This window comes from Rhinatrema bivittatum, chromosome 1, assembly GCF_901001135.1.
Source record: "Rhinatrema bivittatum chromosome 1, aRhiBiv1.1, whole genome shotgun sequence".
Classification (NCBI taxonomy): domain Eukaryota; kingdom Metazoa; phylum Chordata; class Amphibia; order Gymnophiona; family Rhinatrematidae; genus Rhinatrema; species Rhinatrema bivittatum.
The window spans coordinates 359,997,520-360,015,848 of NC_042615.1; the positions used below are offsets into that span (position 1 = coordinate 359,997,520).

The following is an 18,329-nucleotide window of genomic DNA, read 5'->3' on the forward strand; positions in this document are numbered from 1 at the left end:
TACAATATTAGCACGCCCACTAATGCAAATGTATGGCGACTTATTGCTAAATCCGCCTGATAGTTAATTTCTGCAGATGCTACAGAAATTAGCATGTACGTGCTAAGCTGAACATGTGCTGTCTTTTTTTCCTCGTGGCTCTTCCCCCTTGCTGCAAACATGTAAAAGTAAGGCAAGCATAAGAGGCTGCTTGTCAGTACTGAAGGCAGAAAAAGGAAAGCATCTGAACCCCAAGGAAAGGAGGTGAAAGAAACAGGAGTCTTCAAAGAGAGGAAAACCCAGCCCAAAAAGATATGCCTCTGATGGCCACTAAAGAGGTAGAAGACATAGAGGCGAAGGAGAAGGATAGCAAAGAGGAATCAAAACATGGAAGTGAAGACATTATCCTGGAGGCTGTTGAAGACATACCCAGGATAACCGACCCTTATCCCCACACAACATCAAGCCAGTAGAGTCTGCCAAGAGGACAGGCATCAGATGGTGGCTAAGCCAGCCCCAGCCCATTCATCCCATTGATGCCATGGGGGGAAATCTGCCAGCTCTGACCTGGAGGGTAATAGTATTTGACCATGCACCTTCTCTGAGCACCTTGTGGAGGTGCCTTATGTAGGTGATCTAAAGATATTTGGGGGGGACGGGGGATGCATGCAGTCTTGATTTAGGCTCCAACACCACAAGGACTCCATCCGGATGGTTTCACGGTTCTCTTAAAAGAGTTCACCATGTCAAAGAAGTCCTCATCACTCAGATCACTGTTGTGGCTTAAGCCTCACAAGAGAAGGGCAGATGGGTCTTGTACTCAGCCGCCCAGAGTAATAATGGGTGCCAGGCTCACCTCGATCAACTGGGGTGGGGGGGGGGGGGGAGGAGGTGGTTGATTTATGACTGGCAGTTCAGGTTCGGACTGGGATCCGACTGCACTCTGGGCGATAGAGTTGCAGGGAAGTGGGGAAAGGTGGTACATCAGCAGTGCCAGGCTCACTTGCCTGCTGTCGTCGCCTGGTGCTGCATCCCACGCACCCGCCCTTATATTCCTTGTCAGCTGTTGCTAGGGGAAGTTTGTTCTTGCTTGTCGCAATGGGGAAGGTATGCGGGTTGCCTGAGTCGGTTTTGAGTTCAGCGATATGTTGAATGGTTTGCTGACTTGACCGGTGATCATGTCTGGAATTCTGGGATGGAATAAGTGGGTGCACTTGGCTCCATGCACGGCTCCTTGCTGGGCTGAGGTGGGAGTAATGGGAGCTGCGGCATTGAAATGCTGGTAACCTGCAGGCCGGGTGGCTTGGGGTGTTCATCTTGCTGGTTGGTGGCGGATGATCACTGTGGGTTAGCCATTTTCTGTGTACTGCTGGCTCGGGCTCTGTTGTGTTTGTGGCATTGTGGACCCTTGGTCGCAATGGAGATGACTCAGCCCATGGGGAGGAGCCCCGTGGGGAACCACTGCGATAGGCTTAACTCAGATAGCAGACACAGTATGGATAGAGGCTTTATTGTACTGCTGTAGATAGATGGTAAAGCAGGAAGGTAAGGCACTGATCCAAGAAGTGCCAGTACGTTCAACAGGCTTAGATGTGAAATCTCACCCAGATGTTTCACGATAGGCGGAAGCCCGCAGTGGGTGGAGCTGGAGCACCGGATCGTAGAGGTACTCACAGGAATGATGGTGTCTTCCTGATGGTGGAAAGTTGGGACCGAAGTTCCGTGGTGCAGGATATAATGGCTGGTAGGCCCTCGAGCAGCGAGTACCCGATGGTCCGATATCCTGAAATGTAGAAGAGAGAGAAAGACCCTCGAGGAGCGGTTGTCTTAGTTAGAGAGGACCCCAAAGGGTAGTTGGAAGCAAGAGACCCCCGAGGAGCGGGTATCTTGAGCTTCTACTGGAGTGAGGCCCTTGGAGTGAAGCAGCATCTAAGCGTTCAGCTTAGAGCAGTCAGAGTAGCTTAAACCGAAGTCCTTGCTAACTCAAGGTGGTAGCGGAAGCGGAGGCTAGATATACCCGGAGGTACTGACATCATGCGGTGGGGCCGCCCCCGAGGTTCCCGCCATGACGTGTATTTGAGCGTAGAAGATGTGCGCGCTCTCGCCCTAGGAGGCCACGGGAGTGAGCATGGCGGATGGGGACGCCCATGCTGGTCTGGAAACTCCGAGACCCTCGGTACTCGGCACTGGAGGCAGCCATCTTGCCCAAAGAGAGAGAAAGGGGAGAAAAAGAGATAAGGTAGAGCGGTTGCAGCCGTCTGTGCCCGACGGACACAACAGGCTCTTGGTTATGTTCTGTAATAAAGCTGTGGCCTGTTTGATTCCACTCAGGTGTCAGTGTGTTTTTTTGTGTTTGTTCCTTGTTGTAAAAGGGCAGATGCAGGGAGAGCTGTATGTCCTGGCTACCCATATTATGCCTACAATGGTCTCCTAACCACAGCAAGGGCAGCAGTGCTCATCAGAATCAATGCCATTCTAGGAATATGTGGGATTTTCCTTTATTAGAAACAGTAAAACCATTTTAGAGAATACAACAATGTTTGAAAATCTCTTGTGTTACCTTTTTGTTTGAAAAGATATTTTTTGTTGTGTCAATAAAAGTACATTTGTGTAGAAAGTTCTAAAGTTTGTGTTTTTGTGTTTTTCTTTCCCAAAGAGAAGTGTAGTTAGAAGTGATAAGAGCTGAGGGGACTGTGGATAAAATCTTACAGTGTCACTTCTTGAATATCTCCTCCCTCTGTTAGCCACAGTGCTTGCTGGTAGCTGAGCCCTTTCAACAGCATGCATGCTAAAAAGCTGACGCTTGGTCCAAGGCAGATGTCAAACTTTGGGCGTTGGTAAACCTTTAAGCCTTACAGAAGAGCATAAGCTGTTATTTCCTGCACACCTTTTTGAAGGCTAATTTGCATGTGCTCCTTAACACGTGCTCCTTTATTTACTCATGCACGTTAAAGGCCTGATTTTGCTCACATAAAACTTGGTTTTAAGTGAGTAAATGCACTTTACTTGAGTAAGAGGGCTTTTGAAAATTGCTACAATATACGCTACTGAACTGGGCATAAGATTTGCTCATGAAAGTGCACTTTAAATGTGTAAATGGCTTTTGAAAATTGCTACAATAGTAGTTATATTTCCATGTGTAAATCCTTATGAAAATTCACCTGTTAAGCCTTGGTACATATATTCAGGGTGTATGTTAACGGCCTTAGCATGCACTCTAAGCTTTAATACACAGACCCTCAAATAGGCCGATACAGTAAAAATCGCGGGATTCAGAAAAATAATTTATTCAAATTAGGGCCCGTGGTAAAAAGAGGCGCTAGGGACACTAGCGCGTCCCTAGCGCCTCTTTTTGGACAGGAGCGGCAGTTGTCACCGGGTTTGACAGCTGATGCTCAATTTTGCCGGTGTCGGTTCTCAAACCCGCTGACAGCCACGGGTTCGGAAACCAGTCGCCGGCAAAACTGAGCGTCCGGTTTTCAACCCGCGAACCACGGGCCGATTTAAAATTTTTTTTTATTTTTTTATTTTTGATTATTTTAAACTTTTGGGACCTCCGACTTAATATCGCCATGATATTAAGTCAGAGGGCATACAGAAAAGCAGTTTTTACTGCTTTTCTGTGCACTTTCCCGGTGCCGAGAGAAATTAACGCCTACCTTTGGGTAAGCGCTAACTTCTGAAAGTAAATTGTGCGGCTTGGCTGCACATTTTACTTTCTGTATCACGCAGGAATAACTAATAGGGCCATCAACATGAATTTGCATGTTGTGGGCACTATTAGTTTCGGGGGGGGGGGGGGGGGGGGGGTTGGACATGCGTTTTTGACGCGCTATTACCCCTTACTGAATAAGGGGTAAAGTTAGCACGTCAAACACACGTGTCCAAACGTGGGTTAACAGTGCGCTCCATCAGAACGCACTGTACTGTATCGGCCTGAGTCGTCACATAAATGATCCTTCCTTGTTTTCTTTCTTTCTGGTTTCTATTACTTACTCCTAGATGAATGTAAGGCCTGAAAACTCTCTCTTCCCTTTTTATAGTGCTTAGTCCCTAATTATAACACTGCTAATGAACAGGTAGACAACGTGTACTCTCACTGGTTGTACACAGGCAAATAAAAGGCGTTCTTTACTAAACCAAAGCATCACTTTGTCACTCTTATCTGCATACCGGTCTCAAATATCAATTATCATCAAAATCCATTTGCTGTTTCCCTGCTGTACTAGGTCACACGCGAATGGACACAACTCCCCCTAAAGTGTTTTCTTCTTTCTAAAGAATGCCTAACAAAATGGTTTGCGGGTGGCTGAATGAATTTAAAAAAATTACATTAATTTATTTTATTTTTTATATACCGCTGTTCGATCTGGCATATCACAACGGTTTACATTACAACAGTATTCAATAAGAGTTAGGATTCTTATTTTACACTGAAACTTTGTATCGTCTGTAACAATATAATTTAGGTTGTAAGTAGAAACAACGACATGGCTTAGAATCAGGCAAGAACAACGAGTAACTGGTAACGAGTGGTAGTACGAAGTAATAGTAGCAACAACATGGTTTAGATTCATTAATAAATAACATTAATACAAAAGAAGCAAGGAATGTGTGGTAGGAAGGGAGGCTTCTGGGATACCCTGCTGCTCAGTAGGGCCTCTCTATTCAGCAAAGTACGTGGAGTTGTACGGAAAATCATGCCATCGTCAGCCTCATCATTTTTTCTTTTGGATAATTCTGAGACCATTATTGCTGGCACAGATTGTGCACAATGAGGGTGTAGTGCATATGGGGAATATTTATTTCAGCATTGCCTCTTTTATTTATTTATTTATGTGGAAGGGCTTGTTGCCTGCACCCTGCAAAGTTCGGGGTGAGTTACATTTAAAATGTTCATAATTAAATAATCATAATAAGAGAAGCAGAACCTGTAAAAACAAAACAAACTAAAACATGCTGTCATTCAGGGATGGAATCCGTGAAGGAGGCTAGACTAAGGAGGCTAGACTAAAGGCTAGGAGGGGAAAAGATCTTTATATGCTTGATTAAATACAAGATGTTTCAAGGCTTTTTTTAAAAGTCTCTTGCACCGGATGTGGATCTTATGTGGAGTGGTTCAGCGTTCCATATTATGGGGCCAGCAATGGAAAAGGCACAATCGTGAGTCACTGAAAGTCTGGTTTGTTTAGATGAGGGTACTTTGAGCGGGAATTGATTTTGTGATCTAAGATTTTGTGAAGGAACACAGAAACGAAGGATTGCACGCGACCAGGGACTATTAACATGTACATTAGGTTGTGCATTGTGAATAATATTTTATATATTATTCTCCATTTTACAGGGAGCCAGCAGAGGGAGTGCAAAGCACCGGTGATATGATCATGTAATCGAGTATTTGTCAGTAGTCGGGCAATTGAATTTTGTACAAGTTGGAGGGACCTGACTGTAGACTGAGGGAGACTGGCAAAGAGTTGCAATAATTGGTCTTGGTAAGAATCAGGGATTGAAGGACAGTTCTAAGGTTGTTATGTTGAAGTAAGGGTTTGATGTGCTTGAGGAGGCGGAGCTTATAGTAAGATGTCTGTAGTACTGACTTGCTGTGTGTTTTCATGTTTAATCTGGTGTCAAAGATGATTCCGAGATTGCGAACAGACTGTGAGATTTGAAGTGTAATATTATCGAAAGAAAAAGTTGTAGGTGGATCAGAAAAGGCTGGATTACCAAGAATCATTATTTCTGTTTTTCACAAATTCAAAGTTTATTATGAGATAACCATTTGTTGACAGAGGATAAGCAAATGGAAATGAATCGGGATGTTGATTGCCAAGTCTGATAAGACGGAAAGAAAAACTTAATGTCGTCTGCATAGAGCAGATATGAAACCCCAAGGGTAGCAAGAAGTTTACAAAGAGGTGGAAGATAAGTGCTGAACAGAATGGCTGAGAGCGCTGAACCTTGAGGAACGCCCATGTTGATTGAGAACTGTGCACAGGATGTAGTATGGAGACAAATTTGTTGTGAACGGTCCTATAAGTAGGATTTGAACCAGGAAAAAACAGTGCCAGTGATGTCAATGCTAGTGAGTTGGGAGAGAATTATGTCGTGATTAACTGTATCAAAGGTGGCAGAGAGATCTAGGAAAATAAGAACATATGAGGTTCCGGAATCGAAAGCACAATGAATTATGCCAGTGCTTGATAATAATAAGGTTTCAGTATTGTTGTGAGATCGGAAGCCAGATTGGTGCTGGTCTAAGAGAACGGTCATTAAGATAACTGGTGAGCTGTTTTAGGACTACCGATTCAATGATTTTACAAAGGAAAGGGCAGGAGGAGATGGGCTGAAAATTACTCAAATCTGGATCAACAACAGATGGTTTCTTTAGGATGGGCATTATAGAGGCAGTTTTTTAAGAATGTGGAAATTTCCAGTTAAAAGAGAAGACCTAACAATTTTAGGAATAGCTGGTGAAATGTTTGACTAGTTTTAACAAAACAGTTGAACAAGGAGTTAGGGGACAAGTTGGGGTTTTCATTTTGGAGATAATCTGGACAATTTCACTGCTTGCTACATCATCGAAGGTGTCCCAGATGTTATCAGACATGACTTCAGATAAAGGAGGAATATGAGGCGGAAATGAATTGACAATCTTTGCAATTTTTGAATTGAAGTGGTTGCCAAAAGCATTACACAATTCGAATTGGGAATTGGCCTTAGGATAGTTGAGTCCTTTGTTATGATTGCTGATAAGTCTGAGGATTATTGTTAGATGCTTGAATTTGTTTAGAGTAACAGTTCTTTTAGGCAGAAATAACAGCTATTCTGTACTCAGCAAGTCGATGAGTGTAAGTTTCATGGTTTTCTAGTATTTTATAATAAGCCTCCAGTATTGGGGTACAGTTCCCAAAGACAAGCCCCTCCCCCAGCTGATCGACTGCTGCACATCACATCAAACAGCACTCTGCTTCCTTGTCCTCCTCTTCCTCCTTCTTCAGTGACCTCCGCTGGCTCCAGGTAGCAAAATGGCCTTCAAGCAGGATTTCAGATCATCTCATTATTTTACGTGCTAATCTTATTGGAGTTGCACATGGAGTACTTTACCCAAACGCTTCACCAAATATTTATAGGGATACCTAGCTTTTATCCTGGGGCAGAATTTCTTTCAAGAGCTTCAAACACCACTGCATAAACCACAAGTGCCAGTCCCTGAGGTTTACACAAAACGGTACGAGGCAGAGGCTGAAACATCTTTCAGATGGGTGCAAGCTGGATACCTACCACTGCAGATTCCATTCTGCCTGTAGAATCCCTGACCGCAGTCCGCCACACAGACCCCGGCCTTCAGTACACGAGTCTGCTCTCTGCAGATCACGCAATCCTCCTCCGAGGGCCCCTGGCACACCAAGCAGGACTCATGGCACTCTGAAAGAAGAAAGGGAAAGCACTCACCAAGCTAATGAAAAAAAAGCAACTTCTTGTGACGGTGAGGGCAAGGGAGGGTTTTGCAACTATTAGCCTTCTTTTGCCTTAACGCAGATCCTTGTACAAGTGTATTTGCTTCTCTGCCAAAAGGAGGTATTTCAGCACCTCTCTCCTCCTTTCATCACACACATCCAGCATTAGAGAGAATAGGGTCAGATGTGTGTTTGTGTCAAAATCAAACACAAATAGATTTTGTCTTTTTATAGTTTGTTTGGGTTATGTTGTTTTTTTTACTACGATCAATATTATACTACAGACAAGATTTAAGTTATAGACAAAAGTAAAGCAAAATAAAAAGTACACACACTCTCCTCCTCTGTGAGTCAGTCTGTTCACACATTTTTTGAACCACACATCTTTTGTCCCATGGCTGTCATTTCTGGCAACTTCTGAAGGGAAAGCATTTCATAGCAAAAAAAAAGAGCACATAAACAAAACACATCTGCAAAAAGCACTGTAGAACCATTGACTGATCCTTAAATGTAACCCATTCGGGTGCCAATTCCTTCTGGGGCAAAAGGATCTTTGGCCAGCTTTGTACTGGCACCTGTCCCATTTGAGGTGGGGCGGGGGCTGGGATACTGCTTTTGAGCTCCTGTGTGGCTCCTTTGAGCAAAGATCCAGCAACCCAGAAATGACCTGCTTCCAGCCTGAAGCAAGGACTTGCAGCCACACCCCTGAGGATCCAGGTTAGTCCTCAGAGGTTCAAAAGGGACTTTTGGACACACTACAGTGCCCCTGACAACTTGATGGCTAGAGGGCGGAGCTGCATGGAACTGGAAGAGACCTGTGCGTCTTGTAAGCAGAAACATGAGAGGATCTGTGTAACCTGGATTATCTGACCCAGCCTGCATCTTAGAATGTATTTGTTCCAGCATATTCTGTTTATGTATTGCACCTGAAGCCTGGGTTATGTTTTTTACCCTGCAGAATATATGTCAGGACTTGCTTAAGTTGTGTTAAATGGAATAAACATCTGTTTTACTGTGAGATGGCAAGAGACTCATAGATATTAGAGATGTGCATTCGTTTATGACGAATTAGGCAATTTCACTGAAATTGCCTAATTCGTCGTGGTTCGGGGGCTATACCCCGCCCAAAACAGATTTTCCCCGAACTACGAGAAAAATTTGTTTTTCGGGTTTGTGTGGGGGGAGGGGAACATTTTATTTTTTTAAATAAAAAACCACCACAAGCATTAAAATTTACAATAATACATTAAATACAACCCCCCCTCCACCATCCCGATCCCTCCCCAAGACTTACTAACATCCCTGGTTGTCCAGCGGGGTCCCGCGAGCGATTTGTCTCTCCGTGCCGTCGGGCTGTGTGGCCTGCCTCGCATCAAAATGGCACCAATAGCCTTTGACCTACTCTGTCACAGGGGCTACCGGTGCCATTGGTCAGCCCGTCATATGGTAAGAGCACAAGATGGCGCCGATGGCCATGTGACAGGGGCTGACCAATGGCACCGGTAGCCCCTGTGACATAGTAGGTCAAAGGCTATCGGCACCATTTTGACGTGAGGCAGGCCAAATCGCTCGCGGGACTCCGCTGGACAACCAGGGATGTTAGTAAGTCTTGGGGAGGGGATCGGGATGGTGGAGGGGGGGTTGTATTTAATGTATTATTGTAAATTTTAATGCTTGGGGTGGGTTTTTTTGAGCTTCGTTTTCCCGTGTCATTTTTTGGGCCCATTTCGTTGTCCCCGTTTATTTTTTTGTTCGTTTTTCCAAAAAACTAACCGAGGAAAAACGAACTTTACCCCGAAGCGTCCGACTCAAAAAACGACCCGGTAGAAAAAAACGAAGCTCATCTCTAATAGATATGCAAGAGGTCCTCAACCTGATAGTTCCAAAGATTTATTTGTAGAAGTTTTGGCTCTTTGGGTATTTTGTTGTTGTTATTGTTGTTACTCTTCCTGAAAATTCAGAAACTTCTAGCCTGAGCAAAATATATGCAATTTGAAACTCTGCAAAGTGATCGTATCTCTCTGTGGAAGCAGACAGAGCACACATAATCCTTAATCAGCATTTCCCATGCGCACGCACCTCCACAAACAGCACAAATCAAACCTAGTGCATTCATTCAATGTGTTCTCAGAAGTATGCTTATACAGTACATACATTACATTCAAAATGCTGCCCAGCACCAGAAAGATTGCACTTCATGCCTCCAATGATATATTGTTTTAGGTGATAAACTGTACACTGCAGCAACATTTGGATTATTTAGTGCAGCGCCATCGAAATAAACCCTCTAAACTGACATTCATTCTCATTGTGCCCACTTAACTCCTATGCTCCTTGTACAGAAAGCCAATCCCTGCTGCTCCGCCATAAATATGCACTTGGCATTTACAGGGGGTGACCTGCAAACGGTCCGCGCTTGGACAAAGACCTCGTGCATATATCCAGCTACACATTTTGCAAGTTTTTAAAGCTGATGTACACATATGCTTTCACTCTGAAACATGCTCTGGGGAGTAAGACCAAGTGGTCCCTTGCAACTGCTTTTCTCATGAGCTGGGCTTTTGCAGGAAAAGTATGTGTGAAAATGAGAAAATGTCTTCTACGTGCGGAGGGCCTGATTTTCAAAACCATTTACCTGCTTAAAAATGGGTTTTACACATGAAAATGTGCTTTACCCATGTAAGTGGGCTTTTGAAAATTGAAACAATATATTCCTTTGAATTGTCCAGAGGGTTTACCTGCATAAGTGCACTTTGAAAATTGCTATAGTAGTAGTTACATTAACGTATGTAAATCCTTTTGAAAATTACCCACATACTTTTCCTCCTCCGACCTAAGCATGCCCTCAGGAATGCCTCCTCTCCATGTGGTTAAACGTCAATGCGCTACGGAATAACACACACGGACTTCGGGCCATACTGAGAGAAGGACATTTTCAGATGGCTGATTAAGGCAGGGAAAATGCTTTTTACCTATGCAAATCACTTTAATAATTGTCCTCCTAAAGCTGAAGGCCAAATCAAATCATAATAAGGATGTGCTTCCATATTACAAAAGAAGCCAGAGCCAAATCAACCAGCGTCCCGTGGCCATGAGGTTTTCCACAAACGTTTTTGCCAGTGAGAAGCGTGGAGGGGGGAGGTTGCACCCGCCACTGCCAGGCTTTACTCAGTATGGCATCAGTCCTCCCCCCGGGGTGTCTGGTACTTTCAGGTTTGCCATGGGTCTTAAACACTCTTCCCCCCCCCCCCCCCGGCTGCATGGCAGTGGTGGTGGTAGACCACAATGCTCCCCATCACTTTCTACTCTCTTCAGCATCCCTCCCGGGGTGGCAGCTTTCAGCGGGGCCATGACCTAACTTTATTTCTAGGTTTGCATTGAAGCCAGTGCAGCCATCATGGTCTCACTCTTCGAGCTCCCCCATCACCACCAGCAAGAAGAACTGAACAAATATGTTCCCGTGGCTATTCCTGATCTCCCCACTCCCTCGGGTTGCCGCAAACAACAGCCCTGCCGGACTCCTGCTCCTTCTGCCTCTCTCCATGTGGCTCCTAAGCAAAAATAAATATTAGGACTGCCCCGCTCTCAGAGCCTCCCAAACCCACCACATCGGGGAATAAATAAAAAAAACTAATTTTTTTTTCTATTTACACTTATGGAGTCCAAACTGCATGGGGCCTGCTGGTCTAATGAGACCTTAGGGCCATATGCAGCTCTGATTTCAAAAAACCAGCATAGGAGGAGACAGCAGAAAATATTATTCACCCGATTCCTCTTCCTGGCTGGAGATGACCCAGAGGAGGAAGGTGGTAATGCCAAGAGGGTGGGATGAGAGGGAAGACAGTGATTCCTGAAAGGGGAGGGGGGTGGTTGAGACAAGGAAAGGAAAGATGGCAATGCCAGGTGAGGAGGAGAGAAGGGAAGGTGATAATGGCAGGAGGAAAGGAGAGAAGGGGAAGTGATGATGACAGAGGGGAGGAGGGAAACAAAGATGATGATGCTGGAGGGAAGTGTGAGGGAGAGAAGAGAAGGTGATGATGCAGTGGGGTGGGTGAGAAAGAAGGTGATGGTGGTCCCACAACAAAAAGAACCCAATGCCGGGCCTGCCACAACATAAAAATGGTTGGGAATCACTGCTCCAATGCAGCACTTCAGAAGTCAGCTTTGCTGAAAGACACCAGGCTTGCTCCATTTCACCAACAATGGCCATATGTGGCCTCTCAGCAATTATTGTACAGGCTCTGCTAACATTTCCTCAAAGACCATCATCTGACCTCACAAAAAGGGTAGCCACTAGATACTGATTATGGCAGTAGGGTTTGTGAGTTCTGGCTGTGTGTGTTGGGTTATAATTGTGTGGAAGTGGGGGATCTGGATCCGTGTGAATGTGGAGTGGCTCTTTCTGTATGTTTCGGGTTGTTACTGGTGGATGGGAGGATTTAGCTGCGTGTGATTCGGAGGGCCTCAGGCTATGTCTCCTGGGCTGTCACTGTGCAGGGATGGGCATCTAGTTGTGGTTGGATATAGAGGGGTTCATACTGTGTTTGTTGATTTGTGACTGGGCTGGCATGGGGTATCTGGCTATGTGTGGAGGTGAAGGGGCTCTGAGGGACAAGCTGTCCAAATAGGGTTGTTTTGAACATATCCAGACAGAAATGAACCTCACTCCTATGCCAGAGTACGTTAGAAGTGATCTCAATCTCTTAAACTGACTGCTAGTGCTCTTCTCAATACATGCATTGTGGCAAAGAGAGCTTCCATGTGGAGTTCACAAGATGTAATATGTTAAGGCAGTATTTTATGGTGCGCTTGGAAGTTTTTTTTAAATTAGGCTGGTGGTGTCCAATACAACTGGGACTATTTTTGTATCTTTCTGCCACATTTTCTTGACCTCTGATTGCATTCCTAAGTACTTACGGATCCTTCTGTCTCTCTCTCCATATGATCCAGAAAATAGTCACTTAGTACTGACACTTCTAGCAGCAATGCTGTTCTTGTGCTTTTCTCCTTTACTACAATGCCTGCTTTTCTAGCTAACTTAGCCCACATATTCAGCAGCACAACCTCACTGCTGAATATATATAACTAAGTTTATCCGGCTAACTTTAGGACAGGTCTACAGGCCAACCAAAGTTAGTCAGCTAAGTTATCTGGATAACTCAACTCCTCCCAGTTACACCCCTGGAATGCCCCTAACTTATCTGGATAAATTCTAGCCAGCTAAATGCCCAAATCTTCATTTAGCCGGATAACTTCTGAGTTACCCGGCGAAATGCTTTTGAATATGGGCCTCAACTTCTTTATTCTCTACAATTTTATCAGGGTCATGATCCCAGTGCTTCTTTCAGTTGGGCAGGGAACATTCCTGACGATAGAGAGGAATTTACAATCAGTTGAAGAGGTGTAATATTAAAGGAGTGGATACATTCCTTAATCAGAAAAGAGGAATCCAAGCATCAATACTAGGCTTTGCCAGTCGCACAGCTTTAGCCATTTCATTATGCATTCCATGATCAAAAGTGTTCAAGACCAGGCCAATATCTAGGTCACTACTTAATTTCACAAATGATGTAACATTTGGCTTAGCATCTGGCTCTTCTCAGATCCGAATGATCTTTTGCTCAAAGTGCTGCGCAGGCGAATCACAGCCCAAGGACAAAAGAGTAGAATTATTTAATTCAGCAGTAGGCTTTCGCAGGTTTTTTACTACCTAAAATTAAGGCCTTAGCGTGATTTTTTTGCTTGAGAAATCTGAGAATTAAAATATTTCTCTTTGGTTTCTTTTAACTCTAAATTATATTCTTTCAAATGTAGTCTATATTTCATCCTATCAGAAAGTGTCATCAAATCCTTTCACGTTTCCTATCCTTTCTTTTCAGTGTGAAGTTCTGAAGAGAACCAAAGTGCTGTTTTATGAGTAAATAAGACCTTTCTTTTAATGGAGCTGTCAGATAAAGAGCCCGACTCAGAGAAGAATTCCAGGTATCAACCACATTTTCTAACTGGTCTTTTGCAAAAAGGTTTGGCATATTATCCAATGCAATGAGCAATCTACCAGCAGTTAGTTCACTTTTAGACTGGAGAAAAATGTGGATTCCTGGTTATATGGAAGAGCACCCAGCCTTTTATAAACAAAAAAAAAAATGAAAAAAAGATCAAGTATACTGCGATCAGACGGGACCATGGGCTGAATAGTCACTTCCTCTGCTTAGTGAGAATGTAATGAGGGGTCAGGAGAACCCAGGCCTTCTCATGAGTGGGGCATATCTTCCACAGCCTGTCACTACCATAATTGGGACTGATGCAACAGTATTACATGCCAGCATTGCAGCCACTGAACTCAAGAAAGACCAGCCTCAAAATACACCAAGTTTTAAAAATCCTGCCTGCTAAAACTGAAGGTACAAAAGTACAGTTTAAAACAATAAGAAGAGAGAGGGAGTGTTTTTATGATGGGTATGTCAATTTATATTTCTTATATTTTAGTATTATTCTTGTACCATGCTCTGGACACTTCTGGCAGTAAAGCACATAATAAATTATTATAGTGTGGACCTTTTTAATTAAAAATACTTTTCTAATATTTATTTTCTGGCTTTTATGTTAATTATTTGTAATATTTTGTACTTTGTTGCTTATTTATTCTTTGAGAAACTGTTGTAATTTTTAACAGTGTTTATTTGTATATTTTTGTTTTTTCTTGTAAATCACTTTATTTGAATGGAAACATAGTACATCAAATAAAATAAATAAGAATAATAAATATTACTACTATTATTATTATTTCAAAAACAGTGTAAACTTGCACACTGCAGCTCACCACAGGGATGCATTAAATCCATGGAACGCGAGTCCATACGGCTTAAAGCCATACTGTATGAAATCCATAAATCAGACTTATTGCTGGAGAGCTCTGGGAATGCCACATACAAGAATGTGAGCTCCTGACATCCAACCCCACTGAGAATCTTCTGCTGCAGAACTTCAGACTGAGCATTTCACAAGTTACAGGGTCAGGCACCGTGTGCAATAAGGCAGTAGTCAGAGCACAGAACTTCAGGCTTGAAGATGGTTGGATTCCCTTATCTAGGATTTGCCGAGAGACCTTGAGCAAATCATTTAACTTCCATACATGCTCGTACCTACATTGTAAAGTCCATAAAGCCAAGAGAGTTACCTTATAAAACACTAATGGTACTACTTAAATAACAAAGCAAAGCACTAATACTATACAGAAAGGTTCAGAAGTCATAATCAACGTACAATAAATTATGTGCCTCCTGCTGAAGGCAATCCAAGGCAATAAAATTACAGATTTCTAGACCAGCAATACCTCTCAAATGGTTCTTAGGCCCAGCCAGTCAGGTTTTCAGAATAACTCTAAAACAAATATGTACTGGAGGCAGTGCATACAAATATATCTCGTGCATACTAATTAGGGATATTCTGAAACCAGGCTGGCTGGTGGGGGGCAGTTTGAGAACCGTTTTGAGTACCACTGGTCTAGAAGCCTTTATATTTTATTGGACTGGATCACCTTCAGCACGAGGCACTTTATTTATTGTACTTTGATCATGATTTCTGTACCTTACTGCAGTTGTTTGCTATTTAAACTGAGCAATAGTTTCCAGCACCACTGGTCTCTAGACAGACCACGGGAGAACCCTGATATCAGATCCAATTCCAATGCTCTCCAGAGTTTACTGAAACTGATGGGCGAATCGGCTTTGGCTTCTCGTGTGGAGCCGTCAGAAAGCTTTTAAAAGCTTTTTCTTATTTAAGCAGCAATTCAATTTCTGTACCTGTCAGGCCATTCAAATCCCTGAATCTAGCAAAAAAAAAGCAAGAGTGGGACGTCAGCTGCCCAAGGAATATCAGAAGCACACAGGGGAGGCTGAGTCTTTCCTTTTCTCACTATCCGCTGTAAGGTTTCCACTAAACCGTGATGATTCTTGCTCTCTGAGGCAGCAACAGAAACAACAAACGCTTCATCCTGGGACCCTTCTGTGCTGATTTAAACTTTCAAGCCTATAGAAATGACATGCAATTTATTCCGGCTTTGACTCATAACTGGGGGACCTTTTAGGGAGGTGGGGGGGAGGGAAGACGTTTCTCTTTTAGCGATTCCCATGGCTGTAATTCTAGCACACAAACAGCAGCAGCTTCTCTGCATTCAAGAGGCTCACGCAAAAAAAAAAAAAAAAAAGGGAACAAGTGATGCTCACGCAAAGATATCCTTGCACCGCCTGGGCCCTCTTTGCAGAGGTCCAGGGATGGTAAATCCGTGCTTTGCTCACTCTTATTCCAGGTCACTGGCTGGAAATAATCAAGGGGCAGGCTTAAAACCGAAAAAAGAACTTTTCATGCATTCATACCCACTCCCTTCCATGGTGAAATGCTTCACCATAGAGAGAATGGAATGTCGGAAAGATAAATTCTGCTACATTTTTCCTTTGTTAGCTGGGGATATTCGATACTGTCGTTTGCCTTACGCTCTATATATCATTGTACTATAAACAGCCCCAGAAAATGCCATGCATGGACTTTGTCTAAAATAGAGCACTTACCAAATACCCCAGCTGTGCTCGCAACCTTTAGCGATTAAGCACGGAATTACTATGGCTGTCATGTTTGCTACCATTAATTTTAGATCACAGACTATTAAATGTTTTAAGCCAACCAGTACATTCTTGCTATTTTTAAGAGGGATATATTTGCTCAGACCTCCCAGCACTTTCTCGAAGGATCATGGCTCAAGGCAACAGGTTCAGCACATTTCACTGTACTCTGTTAAGCACGGTAGAAAGTTTTGTGGAAAACAGATACAGAAGTCAGGGTAAAGGCTTCAGCAGGAAGATGAGCCATGGTAAAGGACAAAAAAGGATACATTTTGCTCAGGTAGAGGAACTAAAAATGATGGAAACTCAACAACCCCAGAAATGGGTGTTAGCGCTCACCCCGCCAGGAGGGCGGAGGGAGCAATCTGATAGGAGGAGGAAATAGCAATCTTGTTAGTGCTCTGCTCCCCCAGAGGGGAGAAGTTGGCAAAGTGTTATGCTTAGTTCCTGTAGGAGGAGGAGCCAGCAACCTGTATGATCCTCACGTAGAGATAGCTATGTGATATGGATCAGCTTCCACAGAGAGAGGAGTAATGGTCTGATGTGGGTTGGCTCCCTCAGAGTGGTAGATGAATAATACCGCACTATTAGTGTAAGGAGTAACACTTAGTAGAAATAGTGAATCCTTGGGCCGATGGCAGATGACAGCGCACTCAAGTGGAGATCCTGAGAGGGACCACCGGCTAGGAAGGAGTATTGAGACAAACACAGATAGTTCTTTATTAGACTGGAAGTAGAACCACCAGAGGTGGCAGTAGTGAGCTGATGTGCCCGGCAGGGCTGAAGTCCCTCTGATACTGGAATTACGATCTCTGAGTTGCTGAGCTGTAAGGAGAGACTATAGGTAGTGAGTAGACAGGTTATGCTGGACATATAACCAGTGGTAGATGATACACTCACACTTGTAGATATCTGTAATGTCCTCCTATGCAACAGAGAGTCTTCAGTATATTCAGGAACAGGAGCCGCAGGTGAATACTGGTTCTTATAGGCAGTCTGAAATAGAATTCACAATAACTGTGTATGGGATGACTTCTGGAATGGAAAAGAGGTTAGGAGAGATTTAGGAACATAGGTCCTCGTGGAGCGAGTGCCAGTTCCTATCTGTAATTCTGTAATAGTACTCCATAAGATATAGGTATGCGATATCTTCTGAGGGAGAAGAGAGTCTGAGAAAGGTATTAGGAACATTGGCCCTCGTGGAACGAGTACCGGTTCCTATCTGTAATTCTGTAATAGTACTCCATAAGATATAGGAATGCGATATCTTCTGAGGGAGAAGAGAGTCTGAGAAAGGTATTAGGAACATAGGTCCTCGTGGAGCGAGTACCGGTTCCTATCTGCAATCTGCAATCATAACTCACGATCTCCATACCTGCGATAACGTCTTAGACTGAAAGGAGTCTTAGAGATTAGGAACAGGGGCCCTCGTGGAGCGAGTACCAGTTACTGTCTATAATAGGACTCACTGTGTTCACGTCTGCGATCGCCTCCAGGCAATAGGAGTCTTCTGAGTATTCGGGAACGTAGGCCCTCGAGGAGCGAGTACCGGATCCCGTCCAACAATCTGAAATCAAGGAGAGAGAGAGCGGGGCCCCCGAGGAGCAGATACCCCTAGGTGAGTCTGTAGAGGCAGAGCAGCGGAGAAAGGATTCCCCGAGAGTTGCGAGGAAGGGGTTCCTACCCTTGTCCTTGCTAACTCTATTTGAATTAGCAGTCAAAGACCTTTTATGTTGGAAGCGGATGACATCACTATGGGGGGACGCCCCGAGGTTCGCACCCTTGCTGGTACAAAGTCTGGAGCACGCGCCCATACGTCATCAGGAACATGGCGGATCCATAGCGTCAGGCCAGCCCGGGGATTCCAGGAAGAAAATGGCGAGGAGAAGCCGCAGCAGCATCTGTCCGTCAGACCCGAAGGGTCTGACGGACAGATGCTGCTGCGGCTGCTGCGGCTGCTGCTGGAGTGGAGCGAGGGCGAGAATAGGCACGAACGCAACAATGGGAGAGTGGAGGAGGACAGTATCCCTCTTGCAGTGTGAACAGGGATTGCTATAGTATTTTCTTTGATTTATCCATACCTATTACACATACATCCAAATAATAAAATACTTCCCCTCAAAGCAAATTTAATAGGTAATTCAAAAATCATAGCTGAACAATAAAAAAAACCAAACAACAAACCTTCACCACCAGAGAGAAAACAATCTAAACAAACGTTAAAACGTATGCAATACATATCAAACACAAAATATACAAACGATACAAATGTAAT

The 18,329-nt window shown here is 43.9% G+C and overlaps 1 protein-coding gene across 2 annotated transcripts in view; it reads right to left on the reverse strand.

The window, feature by feature from the left end:
• FRAS1 (Fraser extracellular matrix complex subunit 1) overlaps positions 1-18,329 on the reverse strand; it is an 868,026-nt gene that overhangs the window by 481,597 nt on the left and 368,100 nt on the right. For both annotated transcript variants that reach the window (XM_029600388.1, XM_029600395.1), the window contains exon 15: positions 7,261-7,404. In XM_029600388.1, the coding sequence (XP_029456248.1) occupies positions 7,261-7,404 (144 nt within the window). The remainder of the gene's footprint in view (positions 1-7,260; positions 7,405-18,329) is intronic.